Raw genomic sequence first — 21,196 nt, 5'->3', positions numbered from 1 at the left:
TTTGCAGACACAATTTGTGTCCTGTTGACCAAGTAGGACTTGAACCACAGTAAGGCTGTATCATGAATGCCAAATACATGCTGGAGACAGTGAAGTAATATATCATGATCTATTGTGTCAAATGCTGCAGAGAAATCAAGGAGGGTGAGGACTTGTAATCTTTCCGCTATCCAACGCAGAGAGAATGTCATTAACTACTTTTAGAAGAGTAGTTTCAGTACTATGGCAAGGGCGATATGCAGATTGTACATTGCTAAAGACTGTTTGAATTTAGCTGAAATACAAGCTGGGATAGAACAACCTTTCCTAAGATTTTTTATATGAATGGGGGATTAGAAACTGAGCGGTAGTTCTTTAAATCATTATGGTCTAGTGTTGGTTTCTTCAGCAGAGGCTTTACAATGGCAGTTCTGAAAAATGATGGGAATTCCCCGGATGAGAGAGAGGTATTAATAACATCAGTTAGTGAAGGCCATACAGGATCTAAGCACTCAAGCAGCAGTGATGTTGGAATTGGATCAAGTTCACATGAGTTTGGTGCACTCTTCATCAAGACTGTACGTACAAAATCCATAGAGACAAATTCAAATGCTGCTAATGGTTGCTGCTCAAATTCTGTATCCCAACTGTATGGCAACGACGAGTCAATTGAAATTGTGGTGTCAAGCTTATCTCTTATGGTTTGTACTTTGTCACGGAAGAATATAAGTCTCTGGTTTAAGCAACTATCAATGGCCAATTTCCACAGCTTACACTTCATGATAAAAAACATAAATCTATGTTTTGAAACTTAAACAATAGCATGTAAATAGCGACTTGTGTTTTAATTCATTAATCCCTGGAGGTTTTTGTCATTTTCGCCTGAAACGCAAATAGGAAACACATTTTGGAGGTTATTTCTGAAAACATCCTAATACATCGACTTCCAACAGATTTTTCATGAGCCGAATGCCTAGTTGTATTAGAAACATCATTTTCCATTGTTTACTTTGCTTGCACATGAGCAGAAGGGAAAAAGTTGGGAGTTCTTTTTCTTTCTTAGATCTGAGGTCAAAAGGTCTAAAATCCAAACACAAATTCGGATTCCGACCACAGGCAAATTTTGATTGAAGAAAAAAATGGGTCCAATACATTAGGTTTTTCCTTCTGTACTTTGTAGTGCAAGTAAGACGTCCAGATTATTTGGTATCATTGCATAACTACAACTGTCTACCTTTCTATAATACAACAAACTTTAGTGTATCATACATGACTACTACCTCCTGCCACATAAATGCAGTGCTAGGGTTTAACAAGTTAAGAACAGAATCAGTGACCTGAAGATTTTTAACTGCTATGTGTACATTATTTTTTCTTTTTCATAAAATCAGTTTGAAACCATAAGTAAACCTGTCGGGGGTGGGGGGGTGGGGGGGGATGATGGTAAATATCTCTGTTTCTGGGAAGTATTACTCTATTATCTGTTTTTATCAACATCAGGCCAAAAATATTAAAGATAATATTCAACTCATAGAAAGCAAAATCTAATATTATGTTAAAAAAGATTTAGCATTAAAAATGTGAGTATGTAGGTCCCAAAGGTATGGAACAATGAATGCTATGCTGTGGAATTTGAGAAGCGCAGTCAGGTCAAAGTTGTAAGGCCAACACTAACATGGGATTTGGAGATTCCCAAAGGACAGCAGAGAACAGAGAAAGATGGAGAGAATAGGTTGTAAAGTCAACTGTGGTGCCCCAATAACCTCCTGGCTTAAGGGATTGATGATGATGATGATGATAATGATGCCTATAAAATAATTGATTTTGTTTCATATACAAAATATACACATGGTAACATAGAAAGAGAAATACTTTTACAGAAATGAGATTGGATATTTCTTACAAAATACTTAACAGGTATTTCTCATTATTCAGCACAAGACAAAAAATCTTAAACATTCTTAGTTTCCAACAATAACGATGAATCACAGCTATGAGCTCATAAGAACTGACTCTCAAGTTTTAGTTTTGACTCTCGAGATTTTCATTTTGACTCCTTAGATTTTGGGGGTCAAGGGTCAACCGACTCTTCAGTTTGGAAATCTATTGAGAACCCTGTATATTGCATATATTACATTGCTTCTACTTCTCTGTTTAGTTCTCACTTCTCCCTGTTCTTGTTCTGTCTAAAAGGAGAAGTCACTTCTCCTTAACATTCAAATCTAGCTTGACCCCTGGCATAGCCATGACACATTTACAAAAATTGTATGACACTACAGGCTTTTAAAAAAAAAATGCATTTTTCATTGTAATAAAATGTGTTTATTATATTCAGAAATGAGGCACTAAGAGTGATAGGTTATACTTATTATCTTTCAACTTAAGTTACCCACAGCTTTTATTGCTAACTCAGAAAAAGGCATTGACCATGAGAGACCATGCATTTTTTTAATGTGCTGCTATTATCTTCATATCTTCTATGGACAAAGTTTAGAAATAAAAGTTTCATACCGCTTTTTATTCAGAAGTAATTAAGTAAATTGCTGCTTAGCAATTCATTTTGTATTTAACATGAATTTAAGTATAATACAGTGATGAACCATGAGTCACGCTACCAGGCAAAGTGGGCGACTAATTCGCCTGAAAAATGTAAACTTTGACTTCTGTTAAAAAAGTGAAAATGACTTTGCCCTGTGATTTTTTTTATGCGCAATGATTGTAGCCCAAGGCGAAATTATTTACGTGGTGCTGATACCATTCACGCCAACAAACAAACTCTTGCATATTCACAGACTGAAGCACATGTAGATTATTCCCTAGTATGGTTCCCTGCTTCGTATGCTCCATGCAATGTTCTCCGCTATTCATATAGGAGACTACAATGCAGGGAGCATATGATGCAGGGAAACAGACTAATTATTCCCGCACTTAGCCTGCTCCCCAGCCTCATCCTAGATCATATGCATGAGTATGACCCAACATCCCTATGAACAACCATATTGCGAAAACATATACACCTCTGACCTTATCTAATCAACTGTTACAACAACTGCTGGATTAGTAACACTTGTTCTGATAAATAAAAAAAACTCAAAAGGAATCATAAAAAAAAGGATAATAGCTACCAGTGATAGATACTACATTCCATAAACCAGGCTAATGTACATGTCACGAACTGCCATTGTAGTGCCAAAATTGACGTAGTGGTCATATATATTGTCTTTAGAATTAATCCATTTTACCTGGGGGGTGAATAAGGTCATTGTCTATAAAAACCAGCATGAGAGAATCGTTTGCAGGATTCGATTGATAGTGTTCAAGACCAATGTTTTTTTCTTCCCCTGATATTAAGTGATTACATCCCATTCACAAAGCTGCAGTGTTTTATCTACCCAGGTGTCATGTGTCAAATATGCATACTTTTCCGATCTGACGCACAAAAAGTCATCGGTATGTAAATTGACACACCCCAATGTTACATTTTACTCACTAACAAAAAACAAAGGTTTGGTCCAAAAATCATCTCTGGTAGGTAAATTGACACACCCCAGTGTTATGTTTTACTGATTAAAACAAAATTAAGGTTTATTCTAACTGCTTTAATAACTAGATTACAACTCTCCCAAACAGGGAAAACATGTGCACATCATTTCTTACACTAATATTATCATAACACATAAGGTTAAAACAGAGTGTAGAGCCTGGATCTGACCTTATGTGACCTGTAACTGTCACATCATTTGTAGCAACAGGATGTTAGAACCACATAATCACCATACCCAAGAAAGAGGCGGAAAATAAACACATGATTTTAAAGTGATTCACATGAAACTATTATTTTATACACCTTTGTCATTCAATGAAGCAACATTTTCCATTTACTCAATTTTATGCCTTGAGTTGTTCCAATATACAGTCAGCATTTAATTGAAGATGGCATCCAAGGCACACAAAAAATTTAAAATAGATTCGAAACAAACAAAATTATCTTTTGGACCACATTTATGACCGACTGATGATAATACATGTAGTAGTTTTCTCCCTCTTATACAGCCACCCCTTCCGCACTGGGAAAGTTGCCTTTTAAGACGGGTGGCCTTTCCAGAAGGAGGACTTAATATTTTGTGAGAAGTATATGTATGTACATGTAGTAAGAAAGCTACATACTTCAAAGCATTTAATAACTTCATTTAATATCTTCGTTTAAAAGTAACATTACGTATTAAAAGGTTCTTCTTGTTATAATAATAGATGTATTTCACCTGAATATACATTAATATTCTTATTCTTGACGTAAGCATGATATGCGAGTGGGTATTGTTGTAATGCACATTGCAAAACCATTCAAAAACATTTCAATCTTTGTACATACATAATTCTTCTTCTATTTGCTCCATTTTCCCACTGATACTGCATAGCCTCCTTATCAGTTATGACGTTGTTTATTTGAGTCTTTTCAACATAAAATTATTTTATTTGAGTCTTTTCTACATAAAATTGTTCGGCAATTCCCCCCATCGCACCTAACCCGATGTTGTCAAGTAGAATAACCGACTTTCTTCTAAAATAATATGTCTCCATTTACTTGATGACATGTTAATGTTTGATTTATTCAGTTATTGCTAATTGTATGTGATTTAACTATGCAGACGAAACTTTTGTCAAGTAGACAAAATGCCTTCTTCATAAAGGAAGTGATAAATGTGTTGTCATGTGATTTTTCAATCTTTGTTAGGTACCCTGTTCTGTTCAAGGTTCTGTGTGTTAAGTCATTCAGCCCCAATCCAGCCTGATCAACCTTGTTATTAGGGTGCTTTTCTTATTTTCTTTTTCTTTTCATTTGGTTCTATAGTCGAATCTGGTCATAACTAACACAGGGTTCACACAGAATTCTGAATGATAAATTCAAAGACTTTTCACACACTTTAAAAGACCACAAACATAGATTTCCAATACATATTTTCGCTAACATTTTGTAAACAAGTAATGTTATATGAAAAAACAATGAATGTAAAGTACTACAATATCGTTTAATGATGGAATTCAAATTATAATTTCCTAAAATTGCTTTATAATGATCTGGAAGATAGGTTAACATTCATTGTTATTTCAGAAATATGTAACTTATGCATCAGATTTAATACAAAAAAACTGTTCTTTTAACAGACATCAGCACTGCTTAAAGACCTCAGGGTAAACCAGGGATCATCATCGGCTTCACCAGTATTGTAAAATGCGATTATTTTTCCTTATTGGTGACAAACTAGAACATCTGGCAATTTTTTTTATTGGTGACAAAATATAACATCTGGCAATTTGTTTGGTGACAACCTTTTTGGCTGTTTAATTTGTACATACTATCATGGAATTGGACTGGAGACATTCAAAGGGAACATGAAAGGAAGCCACAAACTTGGATACTCAATGCACTGGAATCTATCTGTTATATAAACAAATCCTTTGTTCGTATTGACAAACCCATCTTTACAGTGCAATGTTACATCATAATCCGCTTATGTTGACATCTGGCCTGAGTACAGTATGCTACACTCAGTCATGCTACCCGACTATACCTACAATTGACTGACATCAGAAGACACAAACAGACGCAGCTACAATTAATTGAACGAGAGCTTATCCTTCTGTTTGTTTTTTTTTAAAATGCCAATGAAATAGTTTTGCTGAAACTTCAGAGAAAACTGATTACCTCTGAAGTACTGACTGCTGTGTATAAATATAAAGCAAATGGAAAAAATCTCAATCAGAAATTATATACTGTCAAAGGTTCAACTTTATCATGGGTGTTCATCATCTCAATCATCTCATCCAAAAAGTTAACAAAATTAATAGCATTTTGATTTAGTGCAAATTCATCAGACAACACAGTCAATGAAGCTGATGTTATACCGGACACTCCAACATCATGTACATGTAGTGATGGTAGTAATGCTTCAAGTGCAACACCACATCATGATGAACGGGTCAAAAGTTCCCAAAAATTTCTCAACAACTGGAAACTTGGGCATCCGTGGCTGAGATATGATAAAAAGTTAAAGCAGATGTTCTGTGATATACGTATCATGGCAAAAGTCGTCAATTCATTATACAGCCGGTTGTGATGTTTTGAAGAAGGAGTGTGTCACCAAACAGGAATCCAGATGGGGTAAGTAATATATGTTAATTTTGCTCATTGCTCTTTCACTTTTGCCATCAATCCTGTGTTACGGCTCCAGGGACTTAAACTATGCAACAAGAAATGCAAAACAAACAAGTTTTGCATAATTGAAAATAATGTATTCCCCAAAATACAGGAGTGAAATAATTAAATTAACTTACAGCATGGTGAATGAATTCCTATTTCCTAAAAGTCCTTTCAATTAAATTAGTTCCAAGAAATCCAAATACGTTCCAACGAAAAATGCCCCTTCTGTGTTGAAGTTTCAAACGTACAGAAAGATTTCCTAAGAATTCAAATCGTCGTTGAATAAATTTAGTTAATACCGATCAGTTATTATTCTAGTGTGTCATGCCAAAAATAAATCTTTTCAAAAACCAAGTTGGGAGACTGAATCCGAAAACACGCAGATTGGGACCTACCATATGGAAGTTTTTATGGCATATTTAAGCATCGTTTTCACTAAATATTCACCGATTTTTCAGGTCATATACACGTGAAATTCTCAAAAGACACGCATTTTCTCCCTGTGGAGTGTGTTATTCCCCAAAACCAACGTGCCCCCACTTCATATTCTGGTCAGCTGTGCCTGAATTGCACAATAGTTATTGGTTAGACTCAAGCCTCTTCGACATACTTCGAAGAAACCACCAGTTCTACAGTGTGAAAGCACTAGCAATTGATTGACAAATACACAATGCCCTTTTTTGTTATAACTAACAATGCCTAAAATGGGTGTGAATTATGTTAACAGTTCAAATGTGGTCTCAAGCTACCATACATGTGATTACTATTTCCCACATCTTATATCCCACCTTATTTCCATACTGGTAACTCATATATGCATGTAACACTGCTTACTAAATAACATATTTATTCCGAATTAGGTTTTTTGGGGCGCATATGCTATGTGGTATGTTTCTTCATTCCTTCTTTTAATTTAATGATGGTAATTAATGCTTATATATACGGTACATTAATGCCAGGTGTTGACTTGTGTAAGTTTTATTGGTGGGAATGGCGATCCTAGTTTGCTTGTCGAGAAAAAATCTACAGCATTCAGTGATCATTCTTGGGATTTAGGAAGCAATTCACTACAAGCAAAGCACGTAAAGCACGGCCAAAAAAATGTATGCACTCTAGTTGACAGAAATGTACTTTGTGAAGCTAGCCATTAAAGGGGGGAGCATTTAATTCCTGAATGCATGAAATCGACGGTCGCATTATATGTCACTTATCTTACATTGCAGAGTATGATCATAGAGTTTTAGTATTAAAATGTCATTAACTAAAGTTCTTACAAAACTATTATTTGGAAAATAATGTACATAATATAGATTTGCTTAATACCTTATGTTTCTTTAGAAAAAAGAGAGAGACTGTAGATGTCAGGAAAGTAGATATTTTACATTTGATAATGCATTTATTTCAGTTGACAACAGTCGTACCTATGCACTAACGGTAATGCAGGATGCAAAGACCATGGAAGTAGTGTAAAATAGTCATGTAATGATTTATTTTGTAATATTATGGCTGTATTGCTTGTTGTCAATGAAGTAATAACTATCCCATCTTTTTCAATTTTCACTGCCTTTTACATTAATAGACTTGGAAAAATATTCACTACTTGATCTGGCAATTTTTTTAAAAAACTGGTGACAAAATATTGAGGTTGGCAATTTTTTTTGGCAACAACTTTTTAAAAACCAGAACCATCCCTGGTAATCTGCTCGATTTTCCCAAACTTTCAAGGCTTTGAAAATGCTACCTCGTTTTTCCCAAACTGTCAAAGACCTTCAAAGACCGTAAGAACCCTGTAACATGTACAGTCTTTAGGCCAGACATGCCAAAACATATTTTCTCAGTAAGGCAGCTGATTATTTTCGAAAAGTATTACCAGTTTTCAGAAAGGTGTAACAAAAATATCATTTACTGCTACTAGAAAATGTGCACAGAAGTCATGCGAGATTTGTCGTAATTATGGTAATCATCTTTCCTGCCATAAATGCATTGTTGTCCATATTGCTATTTTACACCAAGAATCTGCATATTCCCTTTTTTTGTTCTGTACCAACTATTACAAGTTTTTTAAGAGGTTTATTGTCCGTATCATTCAAAAAATGCACTGCTTGATGGAAGCTATTTTTAAGACAAATAAGCAACAGCTTGATCCTGCAGAGGTTTTACATTACAAAATACATGCAGTTTAAAGCATCTGAGGTATTCCTATAAAGTTAGTCTGGTTCCCTGACCAACTCCACTGAATCTAATGTGAAATCCAGATCAAAATGAAACACAGACAAGCCAGTATCCAGATCTTTATGCAAACATTTGTATTTCTGTAATTTGTGCTTTTATTCTTTAAGTCTGTACCTTACGAGTCATTTCTGAAAAGACTTATGGCAAACTCCTATGGGTTGGCAGGTCTGCAAAGCTTCAGAAATTTAAAAGACTGAAAGTTAAATGATCCAGCAAACAAGACAGTATAAGAAGTCTGTCCATGAATATCCACTGCTGATATGAACATCCGTTCTGCTGGATTAGCAATAAAAAGATTTTTAAAATCACTGCTGTGGTGACCATAATACATACTGAAATGGCAACATTTAAATTTAGGACCAAACTGATATCACAAGATATTGTCTGGTGAAAACCTATGTTGATATGACTTTCCGTTCTGGAGCAGTGAGAAAAAGATTTTAAAGGTGGCCAATGTATCTTCCATATTGGAAATAAGATTTATACCACTTTCATATAAAACCAAGTAAATATCATAACAAGTCTCTTAGTGAAAAATTCACACCATTCATGAGAAATAACAATAATATTTCCACGATAACCATTGTGGTGGCCATATTGGATGTGTGAGGAGTACCATTTTTGTTCAAGATCAATTACACCATCGGATGAATGTGTGTGTAAAGTTAATGCTCAAACTAGTTTACAAGCAGTAGTGATTTCACACTTGTGCAACAGACATATAAATATTGTATAACTGACAGCGGACTTCTCTTGGTGGCCTCCAAAGCAACCGACCAGTGAATTTTAACCCACATGTCTTACATCAAAGAAGCAGCATGGTTGTCTTTATTTTATAGTAATTAACTTAATTCCATCTGATGATCCTCTTCCAAGAGCTTTTTTCTGGAAATTAAAGGATGACCTGTTTCTTTAGTTTTAAAAGGTGTGGGGAATAAAACTCAAGGCATCACATAAAGAATTAAAACATAACAGAATGCAAAATGGACATATTTTTGTATGCTCCATCAATGGCAGTCACACTGATCATACAGACCTTTCTGAATTAGCTAAATGAAATAAAGTAAATGTTTACAAACCCAATAAACAAAGAAAGGAAGTGCTCCATTAAGGCAGTTGAATCCATCTTCATCGCCTTCTCCAGAGATCGATACTGCATTGCCACCTCCTCCTTAACTGTTATAGCATTCTGTGACCATTTGGAATGCAGCTTGAAAAAGTGTTCCATCAAATCATTATCGTCCTTTTTCACACTAATCCTAACTTTTTCATACTTCAGTAGGACATTAGTGGTCAAGAAGATTTTGCCACCTATATCTGCTGACCCCATGTTGTCTTAAAATATCTTCACTCTGACTCTTGATTAAAATCTGGATGATCCCTTGTTCACATATCTGACAACGTCTACCTGGAAATGAGATTTTGGACTGTCATACCTGGAAAACAAAGATCAAAGTTGTAAAAATTAGATCCACCAATTTTGTTTTCATTCTTCTAAAACTGCTGTCTTTGAAAGAATTTCTTGTTCAAAATTTTGTTGGTATGTTAAAAATGACCACATTGTGATTGCCAGAAAGTCTAGAAAATAACATAAAATCCCTGTGCAGAAAAATGAGTACCGAGTACACCAGTGACGTGGAAGGTTGAAGTGATACTAATATATGCAATATCAGATGGAAGTACATAACTCCAGAGATACTGCTATGTATAGTCCTATTTAATGTTGTTAAGATTCTGCTCTAAATAATGTATAAAATGTTAGTTACACTCACATCACTACAAAATGTATATTAACATCTGAAACATAATCTGAGGAATTACTGTGGCGACTTCCTTTTAAGGCCATTTCCAATAATTGTTTCAGGTATTACCATCAGTGGAACAATGGGGGGATCATAGTCAACAGTATCCTTTTGATTTGATATGAATCAGAGCTGATAGTCAAGAAATTGTTTTTAAAGCAAGATATGCTTTAAATGCTTATGAACATCAACTCTGCTGATCCAAACAGTTAAAAGTACATTGACGGATTAATAAACTTTTTTAGTACTGAGTAATGGTTTTCATATCAGAACATGGAGAAAATTACTTCTAATGAAATCAAATTAAATCAATATTTTTTTTTAAACAAGCTTACATACTTTTTTCTCCTAAAGGACATTTTCTGAGATGCCAATAATTACAGAAAAGAGCTGCTTTTAAGCATTATTATAATTTCTTTTTTTAATTTAAAACCAGCGATTTCAACACCTGTAAAAAATAATGGAAACAAATAATATCAACCTCATGAGCAAATGAAATTTCAATCAGGGCAAATATTTTTTTTAAAGTCTTATACCTCTGTCACAAATTTTATTTTCTTTGAGCACAAAGTCATTGATGTTCACTTTAAACCAGCAGATGCCAAAGAGATAGGCTTCTTCCCTACTTCAAGTTATCCACAAATTTTGGTCCAGGCATGCAAACGTAAAACCAATGTTACTGTGCAGAAAAAATGCTATCTTCAGACGCATATCCTAGGTCTCTGACTATTTGACCCCAAAATCAATAGAGTTCTTCCTATCCCAAACGCAAGCCAGCCACAAAGTTTGAAAACTGTTGGTGCTAGTGGAGAACTCAAGTTTTTATGGTGAAACTATTCTTCTTTTAGTCCTAGTGACCTTGATTTTTGTATCCCAAAACTAACAGACTTCTTTCTTCCTGCAGGTGTAAGCGTGAAGATTCCACTAGGGTTGAGCAACTACCGTATTTTGTCCCAATAAGGACTGAAAAAGTCGGTACAAGACTGAATTTTACTGGTACAAATCAGCAAATATAAAAAATGCATGGTTTATCCTTTGCACAGTCGGCAGAAAATGAAACATGCATTTCTGACCTTTACAGGAGCTACACTGATACCAGACAGTCATAAATCAAAACTGACAGTTGTGTAATCCCTAGTCATTCTCATCTGACCCTTCCCCATTTTAGATATTTTGCCATTTAGTGACAAAAGTTGGAATTCGCATTGACAGCTTAATGACCTTACATTGAGCCAAACATGCATGAAATCAATATAAAGATTTTATCTCAGCAATTGTGATTATAATATGCCCTTAATCCACAGAGAGCATACATGCCAACCCCGAAAGAGGTATACGCAAAAATTTTGCTAATAAAAGTGGCAAAAAAGCATAATCTGAGCATAAAAAGTGTAATCTATTACTAGTACTAACATTAGTACCCCTACTTATAAAGGCTTCGACATCACAGCTAATGTACTAAATGCCATAATTACAGCACACTGTATAAAAAATGTACATTTATTTTATTACTAATTATTACTAACTTGTATCTGCAGGACAAAATACTTGGCAAAAATGGGCAAAATCCATGTGGATTAGAACCAGAATAAAACGGTAAGATATACTGACATTTTTTAAATATTCAACACTCATTTTAACTAATTTATTGTACATGTCCAACCTCTGCCAAATGAACGGTGAGTACACAACATCCGTTCTCAATTTGATTGCTGTATTGCATCACTCTCATATTCTTCTTTACAAATTTGTAAAGCGGTGTTGATTTGTCCTTTTACTGACCTGGCATATTTTGAAGTTTAAAATGACTCATCTGCTCAAAGAATTTTCATCCACAAGTCAACCCATAAAAGCCAGTTTTGCTTAATATCTGATACCATATTCTATAAAAGTAAAGACTGGTCTGCTAACTAATTTTGATTATCATGAATCTGCAATGCAAAGTTTCAAATTAACAAAATCTGTGTTTTCTTGGAAATGGATCATATACAGTTGCTATAAATAGAAAAATAGGAAAGTACAAGTAGCTCTATGATGGAAAAATTAGTTCTTACACTATTCTTACACAGCACAGGGTTCATACAGAATTCTAAATGATAAATTCAAAGATTTTTTTCAAATTTTCAAAGACCACAAACAGATTTCCAAGACCTATTATCACTAACATTTTGTATAAAAGTTATATTATAAGAGAAAACATCGAATGCAAAATACTGCAATATTGTTTCATGATGAAATTCAAACTATAATCAAAAGAAAGAAACCAGGAAAATTCAACTACATCCAAATCTAACAACCTTGGAATATTTGTGATTATGGAAAGAAATTAAAATTTTTGGGTTTATTTCAATTTTCAAAGACTCTGAAGACCTCAGGGTAATCTGCTTGATTTTTCCAAACTTTCAAAGCCTTGAAAATGCAACCTGATTTTTCCCAAACTATCAAAGACCTTCAAAGACCATATGAACCCTGTAGCAGTCTTTCTTTTTCTCAAATTATTATGATGAGTGGAATTGTGGAGATGATAGTATAAATTACAAGCACAATTTTTATTGCTTTATATTTTACCAGAAAAGGAAAATCCATATACAGGCGAGTGCAAGATGTAATTCAGTGAAAAGAGCGTAATGATTATGCCAAACACATAATGGTTGGCATGTGACAGTCAAGATGAAACTGTTACGTTGATGAAATATTACCCGGTAGTCGACATCTGCTCGCAGCCTACATATCCATGACATTAGAGGTTGTAATATTAACAATAAGCCCCTTTTCTAACGTTAATGTACAAAAAAATTATAAATTAAATAAAAATCATATATTTGCAAAAAGAACTAAAGCATACTTCATTCTCAATACATGTATATTTATTCTGAGAACACTGACCAGAAATCTGTCGCAGTTGCAGCAACTTGGAGAAAACCAGATTCATCAGGCAGAAAGCACTTCTCAATGTTACCAACAAAAAGACATCACTGACATCTGGCTCTGAACCTATATCCCAACATAAACATCAAAATATCTAAAATGGTATGGGAAGGATCAGAGGAAACTCAGACTACATAACTTAATCCACACAGTTAACAACTTTGGTCCAGAGTTAAATATTCAAGGTCTTGACATGCTCTGCATAAAATGTTTAATTTTAGTGGCTTGGTTCAAGTGAAAGCATTTCAACTTCAGCATGGCTTGCAAGACCACATGACTTACGGTCACCCATAAATAAAAAGTGACAAAATCCAAAAAAAAGCAGGTTTCATGGCAAATAAACATATGGTTACTAGTTTGTATTGAACAAAAACAAATAAAAGCTTGGATTAACATCCATGAAGCTGAAATATGGGTGCTTTAAACTGTAATGATTCTGAATGCCAGCAATTAGTCACAACAACTCTGGAAGAAGAGTACTAGCTTATAGGCTTCCTCACATGATAAGCGACAGCAGCAATCCAATACTATGTTTCATTAATTTGATTACTGTGATAACTCCAGTCATAAATGAAAGAAGTCTATTTAACAGACTAGGAAGGCAGGATTATATTGTATATTCCATTACACCACCCTGCTCCATCAATTAGTCAATCCAACTCTTCTGCTGCCGAGTTGCCGTTATCAATCACTGATCAAAATCAGTGGAGGATATGGACCTACAATATCATTAAAAGAACAGATCAGCTTCTGACAGACCTTGATGTTGAGATGGTTAACTTTCTAGATCTGAAACACATTTTACAGTTTGTCAGTTCAGGAATATGGATAGTCTCATTTTTATCTGGTTCAGGGACAATTTTACCAGTAAAAACCAGCATATACTGGTGTAACATAATCTCTTTATGCCATCCACTAAGTTTGGTAAATGAAGACTGTGGAGAACACTGCTCTATGTGGGCATATAAAAGTAGTATAAACAGCCCTCTTTTGAAAGGTCAAGGACCTTCCCAACTGAAACATCAGTTGCATCCCAGGACAAAAAGGTTGTCCCCCCCACCCCATATGGTGTCTCTTACAATATGTAGGAGAGTATATAAAAGTGGATGTGATTCAAACATTTAGGATTATATTTAATTACTGGCTAAAAATATCATTACTTTTTATCAAATAAAAGATTACTGGCTCCACAATTTTATTTTAAATGTAAAATTTATTAATCACTTTAAGTGTTAAAAAATTTGCATGGCAACCAAGCTGGATACATAACAAATCATTCTTCCCTACCAAATTATGTCTTGGATACAGATCTGTCATTAAATGTAAAGTATATTTTGCGATTTGAATGAAATTGAGTTGATTTCTCCAGTAATAGAACCTATTTTTGAAATTAATCCACTTTCATGTTTTTTTTTAATTTAAGTACAGCGTGACCTTGCTAAAAGCACACTCCGTTACAACATGAATTCGGATATACAGACATGATTTTGGTGTTCCATAAAAAAAAGCTGAAAATCTGAAAAGGTGGTTTGGGGGTCCCCTCCCAACAGGGTTTCGAGGGACATTACCCAAAATTTTCAACTTGAATAATTTCACAATATTTATTGTCACATGAATTTATTCTCCAATTATATTGGTGCTCAAGTTATTTCATGTGCATGTCAGTGTTCACATCGTAATTAAGTCAATAATTAGGCATTTTTTGCTGCCAACATATTACACTTCTCTCTTTTCATAACAAATCTGTAAAATAAACACCCAAGTTCACCACCTATATACAAATAATCCCATGTATTCACTTGTCTTTTTGTCCACTGGATAAAACTGGTTGATATGCCAGTCGAGCTCTTTTTGCAGCTTTATCAAAGATTTCTTTAGCCTTCCTTTTTGTCACCAATGATTTTGTTGGCTCAATTTGCAATTGTTTCTTTTCCTTCTCAATGACAGCCTTTATCCTTTCAAGCTCCAGCTTGTATTGGCAACATGCAGTGCACATATTCTGACAGAGGGCTACATCTGTTCCAGACTCTTCCAACCACGACTTCCATAATTTATATCTTTACTGCTGAGGTCACAAAATGACAGTCCTCACGCATTCAGTTTTCTTATAAAATAACCAACTAAATTTCCATCGACTTTTTGCCCATTTCCATACATTTTTTTAAACCTTTATCTAAATTTCTCGTGTCATGGTCTCTCTCAACAACTCGGGACGCCATTTTTTGTAAGCACGCTGCTTCTTTCTATTGCCATCAGTTTATTTACACGAAGATTCACTGGATGAATTTAGACTTTTGACCAATCAGAATACTCTTTACGAGAGTCATAAGCTAACTAATATATGGAGCGAATACGTTACAAGGGTCGTTGAAGAATGGGACCGAACAGACCGCTTAAAAAAACGGAAAAAACTCGGATCGGACATAAAAATAAAATGGACTATATCACGAAAAATCAGATTCAAGTCAGGAGAAAAGCAGAATTCTGCTTTAAAACGGAAAAATATCATGTCTGCATATAACATGGTCGTGGTGTGGCTCCCAAAATTTCATATACATGTATTTTTCTTGTACATGAAAAAAATTCTTTCTTAAAAGTACGAAGAAAAAAAAAACGAAAAAAGTTTATTATCATTTTAGGGAAGAGATTGTGCAAGAATAATAAAGATAATTGTGGCATGGCTCCTTTACAAGTACAAAAAATAACGTGTAAAAAGTTTATTCTGGGATTGCGTAGGTCTTAACCAATATCGCAAACTTGGATTGTTTTACTTATTGGTGGCAAATATACCATCTGGCGATTTTCTTTTTTTTCTTGCGACATTGTTGGCTGTTTAAACTTGTATATACAACCAGTGGTTTGGAGTGAAGAAATTCAGAGGCCCCATGAAAGGAAGCTGCAAATATGATATAAAATACACTGAAATTTATTGTTACATAAACAAATTCTTTGCCCACACTGACAATTTAAACAGTGCATTGTTATAGCATAATTAGCTTATCTTGACATCTAGCATGAGTACTGTATGTTGTGAGATATATGCTTTTCTTTGTTGTTGACATTTCTGGTAACGGAGATCAACGGACGAGGTATTATTTCATAATCTATCTTTAATTTATTTACAGACTGACATTTGTATGTGGATGGTAAGAAAAATTCCACTTCTTTTCACTCAGATTTAGATCCTTCAGAACGCTCACATTTTCTGTAATAATCCCTGTCACCAGACCTGAACACCTTCTTCTCTATATTCCGTTAACCCTTTGTTAAATTTCTGCTGCATGTGTGGAAGGCAGCATCACTCCACTACCAAAAATGTATAAAATGTTAAAAAATCTTTCTTTTTGGTCTGTTCATTAGGCAGGGAGGAACAGTAACTAGAACAGACTAAACGATGACCAATTCCTTTTTAAAAATGTACCCAGATAAAATAGTTTGCTGATATTTCAAAGAAAACAGATTACATCTGAAGCACCAATTGTTATAAAAACGTACTTAGCAAATGGAAACAAAAATCAGTCTCAATCATGCAATACATCTGATGTTGCCACCACAATATGAAATGGACATTTCTTTGGTTCTCCAAAGCTGTCCTTAGGCAGTGACTTAAATAACGCATGCACCCTTTATCAAAGAAAGCAACTAGAATCTTCAATAAAAGCAAAGAACCTTCCTTCAAAGGAAGTCAATACCAAACTTAAATAAAAGTAATGGAATCAAATGGATTTTTGCATCTTCCAATGTGACTGGAACACACTAACTGTGCCGTGAAAGTTTCTTTTTTGCAGGGAAAGAGTTTATGCGTATGAACACTACCAACAGCGGCTTAAAATGCAAACGAACTTTTACCAACTTGGGACGTACTGAAAATGAAATGTGATTCATCATTCGTTACGTTATTGTGCTGCTTTTCCAATGAATTCAGACCTATATGACCTGTGACAAAATTATTGAATATTTTAAATCTCTGTGTGAGCATATTTTCAATGGAATCACTTGTATTGTGGATTCAAAATATGTGATGAGATTCGCGAGCGAGTACATGGTGCTGATACTCCATTCGTGCTATACATTAGACATGTATATATAAAGTTAATAAACAGTATACATGTATATGTACCAATTCGTGATTCTCTAAATAAAGTAAAATATTATATATGCCTTTTCTGTTTTCACTACAAGTGTATTTCTTATTTAATATGCATTGATTTAAGATCATAACTGTGCCGATGAAACACATATTTTACCACCCGCATTTATTACCTCCCACCCCCTGAAATTTTGTTGGGTACATGCATCATTTATTTCAGCTAACTGACCTGGTTGCTTATAACACGGATCAGTCTATAACACGGCCGGGTTCTATGGCTCCCAACTAACGTGTTATAGAGGGGTCATGCTGTACTTATTATCATGAGAAAGATTTATACTAATATAAAGAAATATTTTATGTAAAACCGATTTCAGTAATTTGATTCATCAAATAGACCTGTGCATAATATTTATGACATTGGATTCATGTAACAGTGTCCTCTGTGGGGAATTCAGACAGGAACAATACATTCCTAAATTGATGTTTCTTTGTGACAAAATAGGTTCTATAACTGGAAAAATCAACTCAGTTTCATTGGATGTGTGGACTATGTAGTCTGAAATAAAGAATTCTTATCTTTATCTTATCTTGTTAAGCATATGAAATAACTTCCTATAATTAGGTTAATTTATTCATTAACTTCAAATTCAAATTTTTTTCATGACTAGAAAACAAACGTAATAATAATCATCGGCACCAGAATTATCCACGAAAACAATCTGTATTAGATTTTAATGGCACATAAAGTTTCCATTGATCCTTTATTGTAAAGAATACTTGTAGCATCACATGGACTACTTCTGATTCAAATAATGCCCTGGCTTCAATTCGACTAAATTTAAAGTATTTCCCTTCAAAACGAGATTGTACATTCTGGGATTTTTTGAGTAAAATAGAAAATGGATGAAAAGAACTCTTTAGTTGTAAAACTGTGCCCCTGTGAATCATTTTATTCTGAAAAATACCAGAGTCCTGAAGTTTGAGGACCACGTTCAACCCGAAGTTTTAAAACGGAGATGAATTTCAGGACAATTATCGGTAGAGTTACTGCATTTCAATCCTTAATGTCTACTTAATTTCAAACGAAACAATAAAAATGCTAACAAATCTCAATTTGAGGAAAAACATTTAAGATGTTTAGCAAAACCGAAGCCATATTAGTAAGTCTCTATAAATTTAGCGTCTCGCCTTCTCCCGGATAAACAATTGATCATACGTTGTCTAGCAAAAATTCCTAGAGTTACAACTAACGTAATCGGCTAGTATGCTAAGATTTCAAAATATATTACCTAAATGATAAAAGCATGCATCATAAACTTGTATTTCACTATTTATCATGATGTTTCTGGTTTATATCTTTGTGTTCTACAATGTCTGCCATTTCCGCCGCAAATAGATGAATATTCATTAAGTCTCAGACTGGTTTAGACACACTTCAAAGATAACGTTATATAACGGGACTGAGAGCAAGGAGCTGAGTGTTCAACGTTATTATCGCTATTTAATAGGAAATATGATTGCCGCTTTAAGATAAATAAATAAATAAATGAATAATGTACTGTTTTGTTTATGATGCATACTCTTTTTCAATCGTTGGATTTAATCTAAAATTTGACTCTGCATGGACTTATAGTAAAACCGGGGAAGGAGATGACTAGTCTTGCGTGTGTATGAAAAAAGTTTTCGTTCTTCGAAGAGACATAATTACTTTTATGCATATAAAATTACTATACTATTTTTATTTATGTGACACGACCAGATGGATACATAAAGTTCCTGCACATTGTGAAAACAACTAGATTTAAATATGTGTGTACATTACATAAATGAAATCGACAATGTCGATATTAAACATAGTATGCATTTGTTTACAAGTTTGGGTGGGATTAAAGTGTGACGCCCCTTAGCTGTGTTTCAAAATATTGTGCAAAAGAAAATAACAATGCTGTTTTTTTTCTTTAATTTGTTTGAAACATAAAAAAAATGATAACATGCAACACCGCAGAAAAGATGCAGATTTGCCGATTGCATAAGAATATTAATAAAGGCAACAATAGTCTTAAAAGTAAAATGGTTAAACAGGGCAGTAATAATAAAGAATAAAAGGCATTGGTGATGTGGATAAATAGTTTTAAAAATTACATTCGGGTTAATTTGCAGCACAGACTGAGGTTCTTGTATATTTTAAGACGTTGAATGACAGTGATTCGTCAAAACAGAGTATATAATTTATAGAATTTATTTTTAAAAGAATCAAATTTTGACTTTGCACAGCACGTGGTGACTCAAAATACGAATTAGTTGCTTTCGATTCAGCGATAAAAATGTTTTTTAGTATATATATATATAAACTACTGAGAAGTTGGAAAGGACTGAAGAAATATTGTGAAATGTTATATGTAATTGTTTTACCTCGGTTAAATTTACATTGTCAGAAACGTGCAGTAATTTTCGATACTGAACAGCTTCATATTGTACGTGTGTATTAACACCTACCTTGTAAACAAACCATATGCAATCACGTCATAGACGCTATTGGTTGATTATATTTGTTTGTGAATGATGTAAGTACTCTATTTCGTCTGTTTGAAAGTAGGGATGACGAAGTTGATGGTGTGGAAGAGTTCACTGAGTCACAAAGGAAACTTTAAAACAAGCAAACGAATGAAAAAACTTGTTCATATCTTCCCTAATAACCGCAGTAGCATGTAATTATTAAAAATAATAATTTTTTACCCGATGTATGTGAATGTCTAATGACATTTCATCTTGCATAGAATATTATCATGATGCTTTCACATCGTTTTAAATAAATATTATTAAAAAGATCGTTACTACGACCCTAAACACCTTGTTCCTTTGAATATTAAAGTAATATGGTGCAACGGAGGTAAAGTGCCGAAAATCATTCTCTCAGTTGCAACTTAGAGATCTTGCAGAAATGGCAGAGGTGTTTTCGAATGATTGTTCTCTTTATAACATTTGTTTCTTATTTTATAGGAAAATATCTTTAGTGTTATTGATGTATTACTTTAATATATACATATTATTTTGATGAGGATGGCGTTTTTCTCAAATAAAAAGGAAGACACAAAATTAAGTCAGTAGGCTCAAAGGTCATTGTGTGAAACGGTTTCTTACAGTTATTACACGAATAAACAAAATTTATAGCTTTTAGACAGGTAGTAGTAGATTAGGAAATTAATGAGGATGGCAGGTTGAAAATGTTGAACTAGAAGCTGCTGATAATTGGCATATTTAGGACTTAACGTTTTACTCTCATGGTCGACCAAGAAGTAGATCTCCACAATTTTTTTCTTCTGATATTTCTGATCCACTTCCAGAAATGACGGACAAAAATTAAATCTACTTGTTAATCTAACTTCCATGGTACTTGTTAATCTAACTTCCATGGTACTTGTTAATCTAACTTCCATGGTTCTTGTTAATCTAACTTCCATGGTACATTCAGTTCAGCAGAACATTCTGTTACGGGAAAAGGCCCGAAAGCTATGAAATGTTTTCTTTTCAATTACGAATGGGAAATATTGCAACAAAAAATTAATATGAATTTCATTTATTATGTGTGCATGTATACTATTCAGTGTACGAGATTTATCAATAACAATGCTTCTATCCACCAAAGTATGTATAAGCTATAAAATCATTAATTTGAGAATTATTATTTTATTATTATTATTATTATTACTATTACTATTATTATTATTATCATTATTATTATTATTATTATTATTATTATTATTATTATTATTATTATTATTATTATTATTATTTCTTGAACTAATGACCTGTGATGGGAATGATCATTGTGTCTGAAATCAGTTCTATATTGTCCGATAAAGTTTAAACATTATGCAAAATCATTTAGCATATGTCTTTCTTTGAGTCTTTGATTTGACTAGGCACTAACGGTCAAATAAGACCTTAATTACTGAAATT

The 21,196-nt window shown here is 33.8% G+C and overlaps 1 protein-coding gene across 18 annotated transcripts in view; it reads right to left on the bottom strand.

Moving 5' to 3' along the window:
* Window positions 1-18,643, bottom strand: part of LOC149775629 (uncharacterized) — a 194,377-nt gene extending 175,734 nt beyond the window's left edge. For 17 of the 18 annotated variants that reach the window (XR_016416615.1, XR_016416614.1, XM_089944322.1 and 14 more), the window contains exons 1-2: window positions 18,526-18,642; window positions 9,493-9,849 (exon numbers count right to left, since the gene is read on the bottom strand). Coding sequence is in view for 16 of the 18 variants with exons in the window: in XM_089944322.1 (XP_089800448.1) it covers window positions 9,493-9,743 (251 nt within the window). In the remaining 2 variants the exon portion in view is untranslated. Of the gene's footprint in view, window positions 1-9,492; window positions 9,850-13,101; window positions 13,210-18,525 lie in introns of all 18 variants that reach the window. The other variant, XM_089944305.1, reaches the window with a different exon arrangement.
* Between the last annotated feature and the right edge of the window lie 2,553 nt (window positions 18,644-21,196).

This window comes from Sinohyriopsis cumingii, chromosome 19, assembly GCF_028554795.1.
Source record: "Sinohyriopsis cumingii isolate HCF-2022 chromosome 19, ASM2855479v2, whole genome shotgun sequence".
NCBI lineage: Eukaryota > Metazoa > Mollusca > Bivalvia > Unionida > Unionidae > Sinohyriopsis > Sinohyriopsis cumingii.
Note: the sequence above shows the minus strand (reverse complement) of the source record. Positions and strands in the feature narration are given on the sequence as shown.